Raw genomic sequence first — 16,942 nt, forward strand, 5'->3', positions numbered from 1 at the left:
ATCTTAAAAAATACAAATAACTTGGAAAGTTAAGATTTGCAATTAACCAAAAGTGTGTGAAGTTTGAGTTAAATCATGAAGATTAAATTATAATAATAAATGTGTAAATAAAGTTAACCCAAAGGGTAAGGAAAATGGCATTAGAATTAGAATGGAATTAAATGCATGCGCCGTGAGCATGACTCCTACGGCCAGGGGTGCCAACGTGTACAGAAATCCAGAGGACCAGAGCATAGTATAATTTGGGTGGGCCTGCCGGACCTGAATGGATTTGGATTTGGATTTTGGATTTGGATGGAGAGTCAAGGGTCCGAATTGCCCTTTTTTGAAGGATTCAACCGCACTGAATCTTCCTGGCAGTTGGCACGAGAGAGAGAGAGAGACAGCTGATTTTTTAGATAGAGAGGAAGAAAGAAACATAAACATAAACAAAATCAAATCAAATCAAATCAATCAATCATCCAGACGAGCAGCGCACGCATCATTTGGGTGGCACGGACAATGACATACTCCAAATATCATCATTCATCTTCTTCATCCTCCTCCTCTCCATACATAAGATCGAATCCTTTCTGTTCTTGATTTTTTTCTGTTTTTTTTTTTTTTTCTCTTCCCGATCAACAAAACCAAACAATCCCAGATACCCAAATCTTGATATTCCGCAGCTGTTTTGTTCCTCTCCCCCCCCCCCCCCCCCCCCTCTCTCTCTCTCTCTCTCTCTCTCTATATATATATATATATTTACAGGAAGGAAGGAAGTGGTTTGTGGGTTTTAATTTTGGATTTGATCTTCTGGGGAAGGAATGAATATGATGACTATGGAAGGTATGATGGATAAGGGTGTGTTGGACGACATAATCAGGAGGCTTTTGGAGGGGAAAGGAGGAAAACAGGTGCAGCTTTCGGAGGGTGAGATCCGTCAGCTCTGCGTCAACGCTCGTCAAATCTTCCTCTCTCAGCCCAATCTTCTTGCCCTCCATGCACCCATCCGGATCTGTGGTCAGTTTCTTCTCTCTTTCTCTCTCTTATGTGTATTTATGCGAAACTGTGTTCTCTTTCTTTAGCTATGCATTTTGTTTGGCTTTATATGGATCTCCCTGAATCTGGGTTTGTTGGATTTATCATGTTCTTTTATTATAGGTTTGGATTGGATTCAATAAGGTCTTTTCTTTGGCATTTTGTTTTGTCTATGCTGCGGAATTTTTGCTCGTGTTCTGACCATTTCTAGATAATTTCAAATTACTTGTGTTTGTGTTTATGTTGCTGTGAAAGAGTAACTTTTTGGCCATTCCTTGAAGCTCAAGGTGAAATTATTCCTGAGTGTCTTTCTCAGGATTCTCTCCCAGGTCATTTAGGAGTTCTTGATATTCCAAAGATGGTAATTGATTTGCACACGTTGCCCGTACGTGGGTTGCAACCATTTTGGTTCCTTTCGATGATATTTGTCAAAATTACAACACAGAGAGAGAGAATTACTACAGCAGTTTGTGATTGCTTGGTTGCTTGTTCAGGCTGGTTTCTGGTCCAATATGGTGACTTTGGCTAAATTCCAATTCATATGCCTCGTCTGGGGATACTGTGTTCTTTGTGTTGGTCAAATGGGCATAATGGTTTTAAATCAAGTTGGGAAACATCGCCCAAGGCACTACATCAAATTATTATTTGGCCTGGCCGATAATCTATGGGCCTCTGTTTGATATCCACACCAAACTGTACTGTGGTCTGTTGATTAATCTGCGTAGAGCTAACTCTTGAAATGATAGTGTTAGGTTCGTTTCCCACGGGGATAAGATTTGTAATTAGTGACTTCCCAAGGTGGCAAAACTTTAAGGCTTTTTCTAAGAGGATCAAATAACTGCAAGATTAGCGTAGTTTTCTCGCAGTGCAACCTGGTGGGATTAAGGCGGCTGCTTCTTCTTGTTGTTGTTGTTGTTGTTTTTATTTCTATACACCCTTACTTAGTACTCTATCTAATATTGCAAGTGTCACACAGGTGATATACACGGGCAATACCAAGACATGTTGAGACTTTTTGAATACGGTGGCTATCCTCCTACTGCAAATTATCTATTTCTTGGCGATTATGTAGATAGAGGGAAGCAAAGTTTGGAAACGATATGTTTGCTTCTGGCTTACAAAATAAGATATCCCGATCAAGTCTTCCTTCTAAGGGGAAACCATGAGGAGGCAAAGATCAACCGTATCTATGGGTTTTATGATGAATGTAAAAGGAGATTCAATGTTCGGCTTTGGAAGATATTCACTGACTGCTTTAACTGTTTGCCGGTTGCTGCCCTCGTTGATGAAAAGATACTATGCATGCATGGCGGGCTTTCTCCGGAATTGCAGAATTTGGATCAGATAAGGGAAATTGAGAGGCCCACTGAGATCCCAGATAGTGGTCTCCTATGTGATCTGCTCTGGTCTGATCCTGACCCCCGGATTGAGGGGTGGGAAGAGAGTGACCGGGGTGTTTCATGCACTTTTGGAGCTGATAAGGTGGCTGAGTTTCTTGATAAGAATGACCTAGACCTCATTTGCCGGGGTCACCAGGTAACCCAACTTCTTGTTTAGTGTGTGATCAAGTGCCATTTCTATGGCTATGACCTTGTGAATGCTTCTTACTTCATTCTTTCTAGGTATTGAAACAATGACTAGGTATGATGGTAATAGTCATGTCTTAGAAGAGATACATATATATAGAAATACGGGTTTTACAAATACTTGTCTCTGTAATTGAAGGAAAGGTTTCAAATCTTCGGAACTAGATATAATCATGTTACAGATTCTATCAACTACAAAACATTAGCAAGAATATTGGTTTCAGTACATACATATTACATTATTGGTTTCAGAAGGCAAGGCACTATTTTGTGATTATTCCAAATTGGAATGCAGGTGGTGGAGGATGGATACGAATTTTTTGCTAAACGAAGGCTAGTCACAATATTTTCGGCCCCAAACTACGGTGGGGAGTTTGATAATGCAGGTGCTCTCTTGAGTGTCGATAAAAACCTCGTTTGCTCCTTCGAGATATTAAAGCCTGACTACAAACAATTACCTGGCAGTTCTAAGGCACCCCTTAAGAAGGTAAAAGTTATATTCACATTTACATTATCTATATTTGTTCATCGATTTGGTATTTATTAATGTTCCTAAAAGGGATCGGATTGTTTTTATCCGCTGTACAATTTTTAGACTCTCATTGTTTGTTTTGGATGTCCACCTTGAACAGCCTCCAAAGATTGGAAAGGCCTGAGTGGATGTCGGAAGTGTTTTGGTCAGTAGGGGAGAATAGCAAGCTCAGGTCTTGCTAGTAATGAATGTTTCTGCCATGACATAAGCTTCTGTGGATAAGCCATCCTTTGTCACGAGATTGGGAGCTTGCAGATAGTTTGACTTAGAGTAGAGAATATCAAAAAAAGATCTGTAAATCAGCAACAAATGCCACCTTCTGTGCAGGAACTGAGGTCTCTTTTGGTTGCTTTAGATATTGTCCCTTTGCTCACAGCACCCGGTATTCAGCATATAATCCGATTTGGAAATGCTGACTGAGGATGAGGATTTCGTAGTCTTTGATGATTCTATTTGTATTGTTGTGTTCTGCTTGATGCTTTGAAGTTTGAATCTCTTTTTCATCCAAGATGAGCTGGGTTAGCAGCACATTTAAATGCTTGGAAAGTATTTTTATGTTAGATTATTTCTCAGCAAACAGAAAAGGAGATATGGAACTTTGAGACTTCATGTTCCAAGGACTTGCATGAAGAAGAGGAAGAAGATATTGTAAAGGTGATGACTAATGAAACATGGTTCCACCTGTTTTTGAGATGATATCTCAGTTTCTCAGGGAGATTTGTAATGATAACTTCGAAAATAAACCAACATCATGATGATTAGTTCTTTATTTTAATGGGATGGCATCTCAATCTGTTATGTTATTTTGATTCAAATTCTAATTAAGGATGGTTTTCTTCTTTTCTTTTCTTTTTTTTTTCTTCATTTTGTATTCCACAACTTCACTCTATAATTGGAAGTCCTTTTTCTTCCCCATTTCTTTTGAGGTGGGAAAAATGCCATCCACTTGCACAAAATAAATAGTAATAATAACAATTAATCAGCTATTTCTAGAAGAATTGTAACAAAAAAGAAGAAGAAGAGAAGAACAACTTGAATTAGTCGTAGCTATAGGCATCATCTTAGACGAGATTTACGATAAAAGTCAGATACCCTTCATGATGTCAAAGCAGAAATAGAAAGCTATTATTGCAAATGACTTTACCATCCTGAGATATTACCGTAGGTCAAGTTTGCAGGAGTAACTGAGGAATGCATCCATCCTTTTCCTGAGTAGGATGATAATTTTGACCCCCCACCTCAGGGTACCTGCAATGCAAAACCCTTTTCCGAAAATGACACGAGATTAGAAGTAAATTTCAAAAACTCGGTTGGGGACGGGTTTTAGGGGTGGGGGCAGGGCCCTAAACCGTCCTGCCCACAATATATTAGATAGGAACTTCAACAAAATACCCAACGAGGATGGCGATAGAGGTGAGAACGAGTATGCGATGATGGGGGAGGAGCCCCCAATCCAAGCCCTCTCCATTCCCATTCCCTTTCCATTGTCATTCCTATTCTCGAGTACTTGATTTCTTATGAAACGTAAGAGAAAGTTAATTCAATATTCATCCTTAGTGAGAGGGCGAGGGTCTCCATACCCAGCTAATAAGATTGGCCAAAGCTGCTGAATAAGCATTGACGTTATCATAATTTATACTCATTTTATGTGCTTATTTATTCTCAAACAAACTAATGAACAAACGTCTTTATTGCATTCATGCATACAACAGAAGCAGCAATTCTTTCAGACTCAACTACAACGATTAGAGGACAGAAAAGTAGGAACTGAACGTCCATGTGGGCAAGTTCCTGTTCACAAATTTCTGCAGGGGCAGCAGAAAAAAAAAAGGCAAAAAACAAACATATTTATAGGTTGAATACTGGTTAGCGTACCAGGGTGATGAGTTAGCATGGATGGATTTTCTAAGAGACCTTTCTACTCTTACAACTAAAATAAGATGAAGCCACCACAAAGGCTAAAGCAGCCACCTCCAGAAAAATGAAGACAACGTGCCATACCCGTTGTTTACAATGCCCCTGTCCAAGTCACAAGTGGATGAGAGATTGAATTCATCCACGGCAGGCAGACTTTTTAAAACTCTTGAGGTTGAGCCCATCTTCTGTCAACTTTGAACCCTAGGCTGCTATTTGTGTTTGTCCAAATTGACAAACCAGGAACCTATTCAAAGAAAAGAAAAAAACAAAAACACCGCATAAAAGATTTGAAATAACAGTAGTGAATTTTAAATCTTCTAAAACTTCAGATTATGTAGAAGAAAACCAAAATTTAGTGTATAATATAGGTTTGCAAAACTGACCTGTGAACCAACTTTCAGAACAATTTGCTCAAATTTGGGGAAGGCATTTATCTTCCACTTCCTCTCCTATTTCCTTGAGCAACAGGAGATTGTTGGTTTATTTTGGATTCCAGTTTCCTAGCGGTGCGTCGAATAGCTGCTTGCTTTTGGCGTTGACTACGGCTCTTCCTTTTACTGCATACACCCGATAGATTTACTAGAATCAGCAACAGGAATACCAACTAATTACATTCAACTAGACTTCCGCCCTACTAGGATGGCATAAAAAAACTGCATTTAATGAGTAATTGTTTTTTCTTTCTTTACTTTTCATCTTTTTTGGCGGTGGGGAAGTAAGCAAAGAAGAAATATTGTAGTTGCATAGTTTAAGTGGACAAGGACACGATACAGTTGGGTTTGCTGTTGTACACCATCTACATGACATCCTTTTTTTTTTTTATCCATAAAAATTATCTTTAAACATAATATAAGTTTCTCCAGCAGAGTTACTAAATGAATATATGAAACAATATTTTATTTAATTTAAAATTTATTAACATGACAGACTACAACATAACAGTAGAGTTCAGGATATAGAGAAAAAATTCAGGCTCCATTCACTTGACATTTATTAAATTTGATAGGAGAATAAGTGATAAAAATTAATAAACCGAAAATTGCTAGGGATAAGGTCAGTGCGCCAAATAAGGTATCTATAATTACCAAAAAAGAGTAATCCAACCTTGCAAAGATAAGCCCTGCAGTAAGAACCATTCCTCCTACTGCCCAACAAACTTTCTCGCTGAATGGCATTGCCCTAAGCCATTGCTGGAAATCTTGCCACCATCCAAAGCTCTCAGCCTTCTCTGACACCCCAGATTGTGAAGTTTGCCATGAATCGGCAACAGAATCAAAACTAGTCTTCCCACCATAGCATGTTTCTTCCACATCAGGGGCTGGCATAACAGCAAAACCTGCAGCCCTACAGAGCTCTGTGCCATTTGAGGTCCATTCAGAAGCTCTACCGCAAACAAAGTCATTTACTCCACAGGGTGCTAGCACCTGTCACATAACATCTAATCAGAAAAATGGAATTTGAGAAGCATTTATGTGAAAATATTAATGTAACCAACCAATAATCTACATGATCTTCAAAGAACACTCAATAGCATGTGGGAAACCTTATTTTGAGACAACCAGATCCCTTCTGAAATGACAGGATATCAATTTAAAGAATGGCATTTATGCCACTCTGCACATACACCATTTAGTGTCTTCTAAGAATTCTCCAAAGCTATGTTTGATGGGAGGAATAAAGGAGGAACAGAAACTTATTCCATATCCTCCTTTCTGTAGTTTGGCTGCAGGCACAACATGAAAAGAAAAAGAAAGAAGTTGGAATCTCACATTCCTTGACAAAGGAGAAAGGCAAAAATATTTACAATCACATTACTTTACCACAAGATTCATGACAACACAAACACTTTGTATTGGCATTTGTATCTTATTAGTTATTACTGATAATCAGACCCCTTTCCTTTTCTTCAATTCATTCATTCCAGCCACCCAAATAAAGCCTGTATATCCCAAAGCCTGGATGTCATGCATACAAACCTGTGTCTTTGCATCCACAGAGAAGTACGCATCAGAGCAAGCTTTATGCACTCTATCACAAAGAGAGGCACATATGAGAGGAGGTCCAGGCTGTGTACCAACTTGAGGATCACAAATAGAACATTCCAACAATTCCCACAATAGCAAGCACTCTTGGCTTGCCTCCCCTGTTACAGCCAGCCTCCTGATGGATAACAAAGCTGGATGTGTCTGGGCTACATCACAGCATGTCTTTTTACGGAACACACGGCAAAGAGTCAAATCCTTAGGGCCCCTGTTTACTCTTCTTGGAGGTTTCCCTTCATTTGAAAATGGGGGGAAGCGACCACCCGGAGAGATACAAACTCCATCAGATTTTCCTGCATTCACATATACTCAACAGTTTTATTTGTACAAGCAAATAATAATAGTATTCACAAAGAAGAGATCATTTTATAGAGATTATTTATCAAAATCTATGTCAATCAACCATTAAATGCTAAAATAAATGCAAGAAAGAAACCAGTCATTTCCATAAAACAAAACAACTTTAAATGTCAAGAACACCAAAAATTAATAACTGAAGTTTAAAATAGATAACTTTAACAAAGACAGATTTGAATCCTATTTTTGCCAATGCACCATTGTGACCTGACAGTTGGTTTGAAAAACACACATTTCTCTCTCCACAGACCCAAATTATAGTCCCTGATTTCAATTGATAGTCTGGCCAAGTTACTTTCAGAAAAAGTTTCTACAAGACCAACAACCACCCATGACAAATAAATAAATAAACAACATCAAAATCTAAAAGGGTATAGAACAATAGTTCAATCATTATCCCCTACATGCGGTACAATATAATACAACATCATGTGAGGTGAGTGACAGATTGTTCAAGCTAGCAAAGGGATGCATTCTAGGAACCAAGGTAGGCATCAACAATCTTCTAAGGCCAGGAAGGGAGTCACTTTATCCCCATTAGTATCTGCCTCAACCTAAGTTGTCAAAGTCATTCCATAATTGCAGATTGACATGTCATGGAGATCATCTTATGAAGACTTAGCATCACACAATAAAGAGGAATGGGTGGGTATCATGGCAAACAGCTCTGATGGCAAGAAGAGAGTAAAGTGCAGATATGGTGTTTTATCAACTGAATCAAGTAAGTGTCATGAGTGTCTTAAAGGAAAGAAAACCTCATTGAAAAGGGTTCTTTCATTCCAACTTCCAAGCACAACACCTTGATAAAGAATTCTGTCAAACAATAAAAGATGGATGTACAGACAGTTGAACATTAGAAGATATCCATGGGTTCCTGTTTTGACTAAGGTTTATTAGTTGTATGACATAGAAGATGATGTACAGACAGTTGAACATTAGAAGAGATAGAATCAAAAGAAGAAAGTGAAGAGATTGTAGAAAATCATCGTATTTACATACCATACCTATGAAAGATGCTTCATAGCTCATTAGTCATTCCCCTACATCAAAGGAATGTTGGGTTACAGTTTATAAGGCCATGGATGATAATGGGAGCACTGTGTATGCTGTCCCTAAACTACCCATCCATAGGATTTACTTGCTCTTGAATCACATTTTTAAGTCATATGAGAAAACAACACGTGAAGCTGTCATGTTTAACCATGTCGATCTAATTTATGTTGATTTGTTGTTCCTAATGTAGATTTATTATTTGATTTTAATTAGTTATTTCCAAATCTTTGCCCTTCTAATGCACTTGTTCTATACAATCACAGATTCATAATCCACATCTCAATGCTAAGAGAGCCATTTCTTCAAGTATTGCACCATATGAACTTTCTGTATGTATGCATCATTGGAAACTGAAGTTCAATACTTGAATTATGCTTTTGGCTTCTGTGAACATTTGTCATTACCCTAAAAGTTTTATTCCAATGCTTTTTGCCCAAGTAGTGAACTATTTCATCTGGCATGACCTTGGATGTTGGATCTAAGGTATATTCATTTGACTTACTTTTGGATATAAAAGTTAACCCACTTCTGATTGTCAAGTTCTTGATCCATAGCCAAAGTACATCCCTGAGCTCCTATTGTGCTAGCAGATTTATATCCAAGTTTTCCTATTGATAGAAACAGGGTAGAGGACCCTTCACTTCTTTTCCACTTTTTGCTGCCAGCTAAGAATCCATCTGAAGATGCTTTTGAGGGGGTGTTGTTTCTTCACAAGATGAAGTTTGCAGATATTCATGTATTGGAAGAGTCATCAACACGTTAACTCCAATTTGATTTAAAGAAAAACGATTATTATCACCTCCTTTATTATCCAAAATAGTGTTACTTAGCCCATGAAAATGATGAAATTAACAGTTTTAAAAATTTTACAATTTTTAATAGTTAGGAATTTCACTTTACGTTTGATTGGGAATTCAACATATTTTTGGTTCTATTCCTGTTCAGAGAAAAAATGACACATAAAAGATAAATTAACCCCCTATCTAACAGTTTAAGCTGTTAAATCAAATAGTGGTTAACAATTTAACATGGTATTAGTGTAGCCAAAGGTCTTGAGTTTAAACCTCACCATTGACTCAATAGTAAATAATTGCAAGTGTTTGGGCCAGCTATACAATGAAGCCTAGCCACAGGTGAGAGGGCATGTCGAGAGTACAAAAGACAATATAAAAAATAAAGTTAACCATCTATCTAAAAGATTAAATGGTGGTTAACAATTTAACAATTCCATAATCTAATTTTGATTCCTAGTTTGAAGGAGTACATTTATTCATACTCACAAGTGCAAAAATTATTCAAATTTTGGACTGTTGGTAGATTGTTAACTACAAAATATTGGATTTCTCCTCCTCATTTCTTCTTCTTCTCTTGTTCAGATTCCTCGCCTTCAGATTCTTCTCTTATTATTCTTATTTTGTTTCTCACAACCATACCCCATCAAATTGAGCATATCTCTTTACATTCCATCTCTCTCATTCTCTTTTATTCTTCGTAACTAAAAGAAATACTCAGACTACCATCCATCTTGTGATTACTAGTGGCCACTTGTAAACTTAGTGAAAAGGCTGAACTACATCCTATTCATGTCTAGAATACATAGAATAGGCCCTCGATCTTGAAATCATGAGGAAAACAAGTTTACTATTGTTAGGATATTCTTATACACTAACAGTTATCTGTATTCACAACTTGACGATGGTGTCACCAAGCCAAACCCAAACACTAGATATCCCACGCCACGCGGCCTTTATGCAATTTGAAAGGAGAAGGTATGGACAATAGAGTTTGGTTTAGGTCAGAGCTGCCAAAGCCAAGTTCATGAAACAAGCCTGGAAAGCTTCAATACTAAAAGACAAATTGATGTATAGCCAGAAACAAAATCCTACTAAAAGACAATTGGTTCAACAAAACCATACTAAAAGACAAGAACCAAATCTATTTTAATAATGAAGGCTGGCCAAACAATACACTAAGAGAAGATTTACATAGGGTGTTAACAAACCCTATCAAGAAGCAAACAATTAAACAACATATCAAACCTTAATCCCACTATATGAGGAGAACAGAGAGAGAATCAAATTTTAAAAGAGAAAAACACCTTATTTTGCATAAAGATATGCTCAATAAATTTTCCATCCTTTAATTCAAAATAGCTGCTGAAAGCACAGTATTAACATAGACAACAGGCGTTTTACAAATTGGAAAAAAAGTAACATATATATTCCAGAGGGCATAGACCCACCGAATCGTCAATAAAAGGAGCTCCCAGTCAAAAACTTAATATATTTTCAACTTGTTCATTCCAAAATCAAACAGGGCTTCATTATCTTCCCCTAGGATACATGATTCACTGGGATCTTCCCCACCGTGTTATGAACCAAGAAAGTTAACCCTATCTGGGAGAATTGAAGTTAAGGATGTTGAATCATAACCCAATGTTGCCTTCTCCAGGCACAAGAAGGAGAAGAATCATAAAGAAGGGACATAATTGTGTGGATAAATTATTACAGAAAAAAAGGCGCATTAAACCCTAGAGAGAGAGGTAGAGAGGGATTGGATTGTTACCGGAAGTAAGAGGAACAAGAAGGTTGAGCAACAGGAAGACGGCATAACAGTAATTCATCAATCTCATCCTTCTTTCATCGATCGAACGAATGAACGACTGGGTGGAGTAGACTCGGAGTTGGAGCAGTAAGCAAGTCATACAACAATGTCAATGTTCACTTCTAAACTGCGGATTTGACTGCTAATAATACCATCGACAAATTCCAAAGGGCCTGGGCCTTCGGCCTGGGCCATGGACTTGCTTTCAAAACTCAATCCCCTTTAATTTTAGAACAACCCAAGAAGTTAATTTTTTTTTTATTCTAATTATAATTGTGATTCTTAAATCCTTAACATTACCTATTATATATATTCAATCTCTCTTAGCTCTAGGAGTTGGAGATTGCCGCAGAGGCACAATGAGGAAAGAATTAGAATTCTTAAGCCTCAATTTATTTATATGAATATATATATATATATATGTTACATGGGCTCTTCTCTTACTTATTATTAACTCTCAAATTCTACTCCTCTAATTAAATACCCAAAGTTCTAATTTCATAACATACATCCCAATATCCCATCCCATCCCCTAACCATATATAACAATTCAGAATTATATATAATCAACTAACATTTAAGAATTTCACTCTTTTATTTTTATAAATGGGGTTGCAATCAAATCGACTCGAGTCGAGTTTCATTGAACTCAGGCTTGAGCTTGCCAAAGCCAAGTGAGGCCAAGCTCGGGCTCAACAAGCTTTTGGCGAGCCTAGGCTTGGGCTCAAGCTCAAGCCCAAATTTTTGTTTAAAAAAAATCAAATAATCTGAGAAGGAGAAAGTGTGCAACGACTACGAGAGACAGCAAAGAAGGAAGAAGTAGCAACAGGTAACAATGGTAGGCAAAGCCCCTGTAGCGACTTGCTTCAGAGAGGGCAGCCCCAAGAAGGCGACAATGAATGGCTTTAAAGAGCGTTTGGCTTATCAGTTTGATTACTTATAATTAATTTATTTAGTTTATAAGTTGGGAAATTTATTTTTTTAAATGTTTGACAACACTCAGCAACTTAAACGCCACGTAACCTAAAAGCTAATTTACCAACATTTGAAAAAAGCTCCCCAACTTTTCCAAAAACATTGGTAAGAACTTTTTTTGTTGATCGATTAAATGACTTATTTATCCTCAAACAAAACACACATTTTTAACCTATATCCTTTTTCATCCCCCTACCTTCATTGATCTTGCTATCACCACACCCATATCCAGTTGTCGTCACTGTTACTATCGTCCGTTGCTATTGCCCCAACCCATCATTTGTCACCTTTAATGCCTCATTTGTTGTCACCACTGCTGTCGTCGCCCCTATTGGGATTTCATTCACTATATATATGTATATTAAATTTATATATTTTTATTTATATTAAAAATTAATATTTTTATAAATTTTATTTGCATTATCCAATAACATTTTTATTTTTATTTTTTATGAAGTTCTGATAATTTATATACTCTACCAAATTTTTAAACTTTACATAAAACTCAACAGCTTAAAAATTGTTGAAAAAAAAAAATAAACCAAACAATCTCTTATCGTGGATCATTTCTTTTCTGAAGTACCTGAGAGGCTTTCACTAAGGGTCTTTTTTCATTGAAGCCAACGGTAAGAGACTTTAGTGACATGAGATAGTGGCAACAAGCTTCAGCGGTGAAAGACAACAACGAGAGGCTTCGACGAGAGGCTATGGGTCTCTTTTCTTCGCTCTTCAATATGCAGCCATTTGGAATCATAAATGAATGAATTAGGATTTTTAGAACACTAACTATTTATGTGGGGGGTACTTTGTAGTTTATAATATATAAAATATAAAAGCTCGTATTATGCATATTACACAAAATACGTATAATTTTTTTTTATATCTTTTAAATAATTAATATATTTTCATGATATCATTATTTCTAGATATATATTAATATAAAATTACAAAATTCATAATAGTGTTATTTAAAATTAATAATAATTTTAATCAGTATTATGAATTATTATTAACTTTTGGTATAACTATTATGAACTATTATTGATTTTAGATAAAATTATTATAAATTTTATAATGTTTATAAATTTTATTTGTAAATAAAATATTTGAAATGCGCATTTAATATTATTTATAATAATTAATTTTTTAAAATTTAATATAACGTTAGTCAAGTAAGTTAGGTATTACTCAAGTGTAATATACAATTATTTGAGTAAATCTTTTTAGTACTCAAGTAAAATATAACTTTACTCGACTATAATTTTTATGTAGTTAAGTAATAATTCAAATACTGAAAGTCAGGCTCAGTTTGATAATTTTTATTCTACTAAAATACTTAATTAAATATAAAATTACTTAATTAGTAATACATTCTTATCAAGTAAATATTCAAACACAAAGCCTTGATATTTTGATGTATGAAATATTATTTGAGTAAAATTTTTAATTTCTCAATTAATATTTATTTTTAATTAATTAATAATATAAGTAAAAAAATTTATTATTTTAATTACTCTATTATATATTATAATTACGCAATTAATGTACCATTTAATCAGGAATTCTTTAGTTATTTAAATATTATTATTTTATCATATATTTAAATAAAATAAATATATATTTAATTAATCCATTAGATATTTAAAATTTACTTGATTATAAAAAAATTAATCAAATACCACACTTCTTAATTGTTACCCAACAAAATATTTCTTTTCCTAATTAAAAAAATCGCAATCTCCAAACAATATAGCTCACAAATATATAATCAAACCTCCTTTACAAATTGCGATTTTCTAATTAAATCAATTCACGAGTAAATGAATTAAAATTTATTAAGTTTATATTCGTCTCGTTTATAAATTAAATTTTAAAATTAAACACAATTTTATTTTATCTGTAACGAATGAATTTTAAACAAATTAATCACTCTCAGCCCACTTGCGATCCTATTTAAAAACAGTAAAATGCATGGCAGAGAGAGAGAGAGAGAGGGGGAATGAGAAAACAACTCTTGATACACGTGCAGAGAGAAGCTGAGTCTCTATCCATGCCATGGCCTTGCGAGCACCCCACACACACATAGTGTCATGGCACAAAGCCCACATTACATATTACATTTTTATGTACAAAACTCTGCATAAACAACCCCATACATACATAGATAACATACATACAACATACATACAAACATACTCCCATGCACCTCCCGATTCACACACTACTACTCTTCACCTCATTCCCTCCCCCCTACTCTCAACAACCCCCACAAAACCTGCAGAGGGAAACATTAATGGACTCCCTCCCTGATCAGTTCTCACACGTCGTAAGAAGGAGGGCGGCTCCTGGTTCCAGTCCCATTTGCTTTCTCGTATACGTCCGATGTAGACCTTCTGCGAAACCGATAGGCCTCTCTTCCTCCTCCTACAATAACAATCGAAGTTTAATTAATTTCACCCATTATATATCTTCACAATTCAAGACTACTCCACATGCACTTACAAAAAGACTTGGCTAACTTGCACTACTTGGCATTGAGCAAGATGCAGAGAAATTATAAATAAACGTACGGGTACGACGCTCTATTTATTATTGTTGCTTGCAATATTAATTCATGCCCACTAAAACAATTCTTTTCAAAATGTACAAATTTCCCATGCAACTTTATCATGCCTTTCTTTGTACGTGAGGTGAGCTTATATGAATTCAATCTCATAGTGTCATTAATTTCAATCCATGACCTTATGTTCCACAAACAAAGGCTCATACATATTCGGATACACACATATATATATATATATGACATGACACAAACAAAGTCTTGTGTTCTTTTGTAATGTATAATAAGTTCACTATTTGTTACATGCAATGCAAAGTTGCTAACCCCCCTTTTGTTTTGTTTTATGCAAAAACAATACAAGAGATCAAAGCTGGATCTCATTTTCAAAACCGGGAAATATCTAGCCTTTATATAAGTGTTGTTTAATCACCAAAAAGAAAGCAGATAATTCTATACGCATATCTTCATAATATCCAGACAAATAAGTGAGGCTAGCTATTGTATATGCACGTCGCTATCAATGCTACCCACGGATGAACGAAATAATTGAGGCTACACCTAACATTCAACCACTTTGCATTGTATTATCCGCCCTAATGAAAACGACACCCCGTTTCTTTCATATGACAAAAATATCCTTCCCCCCCCACTCCATCAAAATTGGCAATACTACTACTACTACTACCATCCCCGTCAGATTCATGTTCGTCGGAGGGGTACTCTTGCCATTTTGACACAAACCAAGGAAGCAAAATAGTCTTACCAGCGAAAGGAGATACCGGAGTTGTCGAACCAGCGGGGGAAACCGGAGGCGAACCGTTCGGAGTCGGTGGTTTCACTATCATGATGCTTCGCGTAACCCTCACTCTCTCCTCGGAACCTCCGCTCTCCGATTCTGCTCATATAAAAACCAATCAAGCGGTTAATAAGCTAAAAATTATCGTCCCTCAACACTGGATCCCGATATTTCAACGATTATATATAACAGCCGTTCGCTTTGATTTTATCCGGTTATGGTGAAATTTCATCTGGTGATTCCTTTTTAATTCATGAATTCGGTTCGATTCGTTAGAATTAAAGGCGTTCGCAGCGGAACCGGCGTAAGATAGTCATACCCTTGCCGGAGCTGGAGCGGAAAGTGAAGGACGGTTGTTTACGGAGTCTGCCCAGGCCGTTTTCCGGCCGGGGACCGGCGACGGTGTCATCCCACAGCTGGTCAAGCAAGCTCATAGCGCCAGTTAGGTTTACCGGCGTAATCGGCAGCAATTACAGCTTCGAGCGGGTCAACCTGAGACCGAGAACACGAGGAATGCAAATGAGAGGAAGAGCAGTGATATTTAATGGCGGAGAGGGGCCGTAAAGGTCGAACAAGTCTCTGCGTTGGAGCCGTTGGATCGGATCTGGGGGATCTGAGCTGACGTGGACGATGGATCGAGAACGACGTGAAGATAAGATCGGAACGTGACAGGGTATGGCGGAGTCGTAGATCACTTTAGTGTGATCTGCCACGTGGCATTAGGTGGGGGAGGGAGGGTCCATCTCACGTGACAAGTCACCGTCCGATTGGAAGTCCAAATTGCCCCTGCTTTATCCGAAAAGTTATCTCGCTGGGCTTCAAGTTGTCAGAAATTACAAGGTTGCCCTCTCGAATTTTCCAATTCCAACCCCCTTTTGCCCTTTTGGGAGCCTACAGGATGGGAGTAAATAATAATAATCACAATAATAAAGGAATATTTTCATATTTTTACTAATTTTAAAATTAATATTAATAAAAAAATATTATAGAACTTTAAAAGAAATTAATAAAATTTAGCCCCTTATATTATCACCCCATGTTAAATTTGTTTTGTTTATGGGTATTAGTGTAGTACAGACAAGGGCGGGCGGGGTCATACTCATTGGCGAAGGCCTCCATAATTTTGGAATAATGCTTTCCAAATATGGCTCCAATATCTTATTAAGCCCACCTTTAGAGAAAATAATTCATCTTTGCTTGTTCTTAAGTGCCTCTCTTAATTTGTCCCCTTCTATATGCCTCTGACAGTGGCCTAGCCTTCCTGTCAATACAATTGAGAGGATTGTTTTACTTTTGTCCAAACTATATCATGGATATGTGAGCCCCCTCCCAAATCAATTATCCCAGATTAATACACAAAGCCCACAATTTGGACCCACCAACCACTCAACTCAGTCTTTCTTGGCTTCCTAGCAGTTTTCACTTTTTGCTTCTTCAATGCTGATTGGCAACACCCCATGAATCCAGCTTACCTCAATTGACTTGGCTTTTCAAGATTAGCAT

General features: G+C 36.7%; 3 protein-coding genes across 3 annotated transcripts; 1 reads left to right on the top strand and 2 right to left on the bottom strand.

The window, feature by feature from the left end:
* Positions 1–365: 365 nt before the first annotated feature.
* On the top strand, positions 366–3,960 carry LOC127802366 (serine/threonine-protein phosphatase PP1 isozyme 9). Its single transcript, XM_052338129.1, has 4 exons — positions 366–999; positions 1,994–2,553; positions 2,899–3,090; positions 3,236–3,960. Exons 1-4 carry the CDS (start codon positions 804–806, stop codon positions 3,257–3,259), a joined length of 972 nt encoding a protein of 323 aa, XP_052194089.1. The 5' UTR covers positions 366–803; the 3' UTR covers positions 3,260–3,960.
* Positions 3,961–4,758: 798 nt separating this feature from the next.
* On the bottom strand, positions 4,759–11,236 carry LOC127802367 (uncharacterized). The gene is made up of 5 exons (XM_052338130.1): positions 11,070–11,236; positions 7,029–7,387; positions 6,157–6,476; positions 5,436–5,609; positions 4,759–5,296 (listed from the first exon to the last, which is right to left on the bottom strand). Exons 1-4 carry the CDS (start codon positions 11,206–11,208, stop codon positions 5,483–5,485), a joined length of 945 nt encoding a protein of 314 aa, XP_052194090.1. The 5' UTR covers positions 11,209–11,236; the 3' UTR covers positions 4,759–5,296; positions 5,436–5,482.
* Positions 11,237–14,083: 2,847 nt separating this feature from the next.
* LOC127802372 (dormancy-associated protein homolog 3-like) lies at positions 14,084–15,957 on the bottom strand. The gene is made up of 3 exons (XM_052338136.1): positions 15,759–15,957; positions 15,407–15,538; positions 14,084–14,507 (listed from the first exon to the last, which is right to left on the bottom strand). Exons 1-3 carry the CDS (start codon positions 15,871–15,873, stop codon positions 14,401–14,403), a joined length of 354 nt encoding a protein of 117 aa, XP_052194096.1. The 5' UTR covers positions 15,874–15,957; the 3' UTR covers positions 14,084–14,400.
* Between the last annotated feature and the right edge of the window lie 985 nt (positions 15,958–16,942).

This window comes from Diospyros lotus, chromosome 5 (genome assembly GCF_014633365.1).
Source record: "Diospyros lotus cultivar Yz01 chromosome 5, ASM1463336v1, whole genome shotgun sequence".
NCBI lineage: Eukaryota > Viridiplantae > Streptophyta > Magnoliopsida > Ericales > Ebenaceae > Diospyros > Diospyros lotus.

What these genes read in the sequence shown, in the direction of transcription:
- LOC127802366 (XM_052338129.1), top strand. Translation starts at nt 804, where the DNA reads ATGAATATGATGACTATGGAAGGTATGATGGATAAGGGTGTGTTGGAC. An exon ending in TCATTTGCCGGGGTCACCAG is followed by an intron (nt 2,554 to 2,898) that starts GTAACCCAACTT and finishes ATTGGAATGCAG; the next exon opens with GTGGTGGAGGATGGATACGA. An exon ending in CTAAGGCACCCCTTAAGAAG is followed by an intron (nt 3,091 to 3,235) that starts GTAAAAGTTATA and finishes CACCTTGAACAG; the next exon opens with CCTCCAAAGATTGGAAAGGC.
- LOC127802367 (XM_052338130.1), bottom strand. Translation starts at nt 11,208, where the DNA reads ATGACTTGCTTACTGCTCCAACTCCGAGTCTACTCCACCCAGTCGTTC. An exon ending in TCTTGTTCCTCTTACTTCCG is followed by an intron (nt 7,388 to 11,069) that starts GTAACAATCCAA and finishes ATGTGAATGCAG; the next exon opens with GAAAATCTGATGGAGTTTGT. An exon ending in GCAGGGCTTATCTTTGCAAG is followed by an intron (nt 5,610 to 6,156) that starts GTTGGATTACTC and finishes GGGTGTATGCAG; the next exon opens with TAAAAGGAAGAGCCGTAGTC.
- LOC127802372 (XM_052338136.1), bottom strand. Translation starts at nt 15,873, where the DNA reads ATGAGCTTGCTTGACCAGCTGTGGGATGACACCGTCGCCGGTCCCCGG. An exon ending in CCGCTCCAGCTCCGGCAAGG is followed by an intron (nt 15,539 to 15,758) that starts GTATGACTATCT and finishes TTATATGAGCAG; the next exon opens with AATCGGAGAGCGGAGGTTCC. An exon ending in TCCGGTATCTCCTTTCGCTG is followed by an intron (nt 14,508 to 15,406) that starts GTAAGACTATTT and finishes TTGTTATTGTAG; the next exon opens with GAGGAGGAAGAGAGGCCTAT.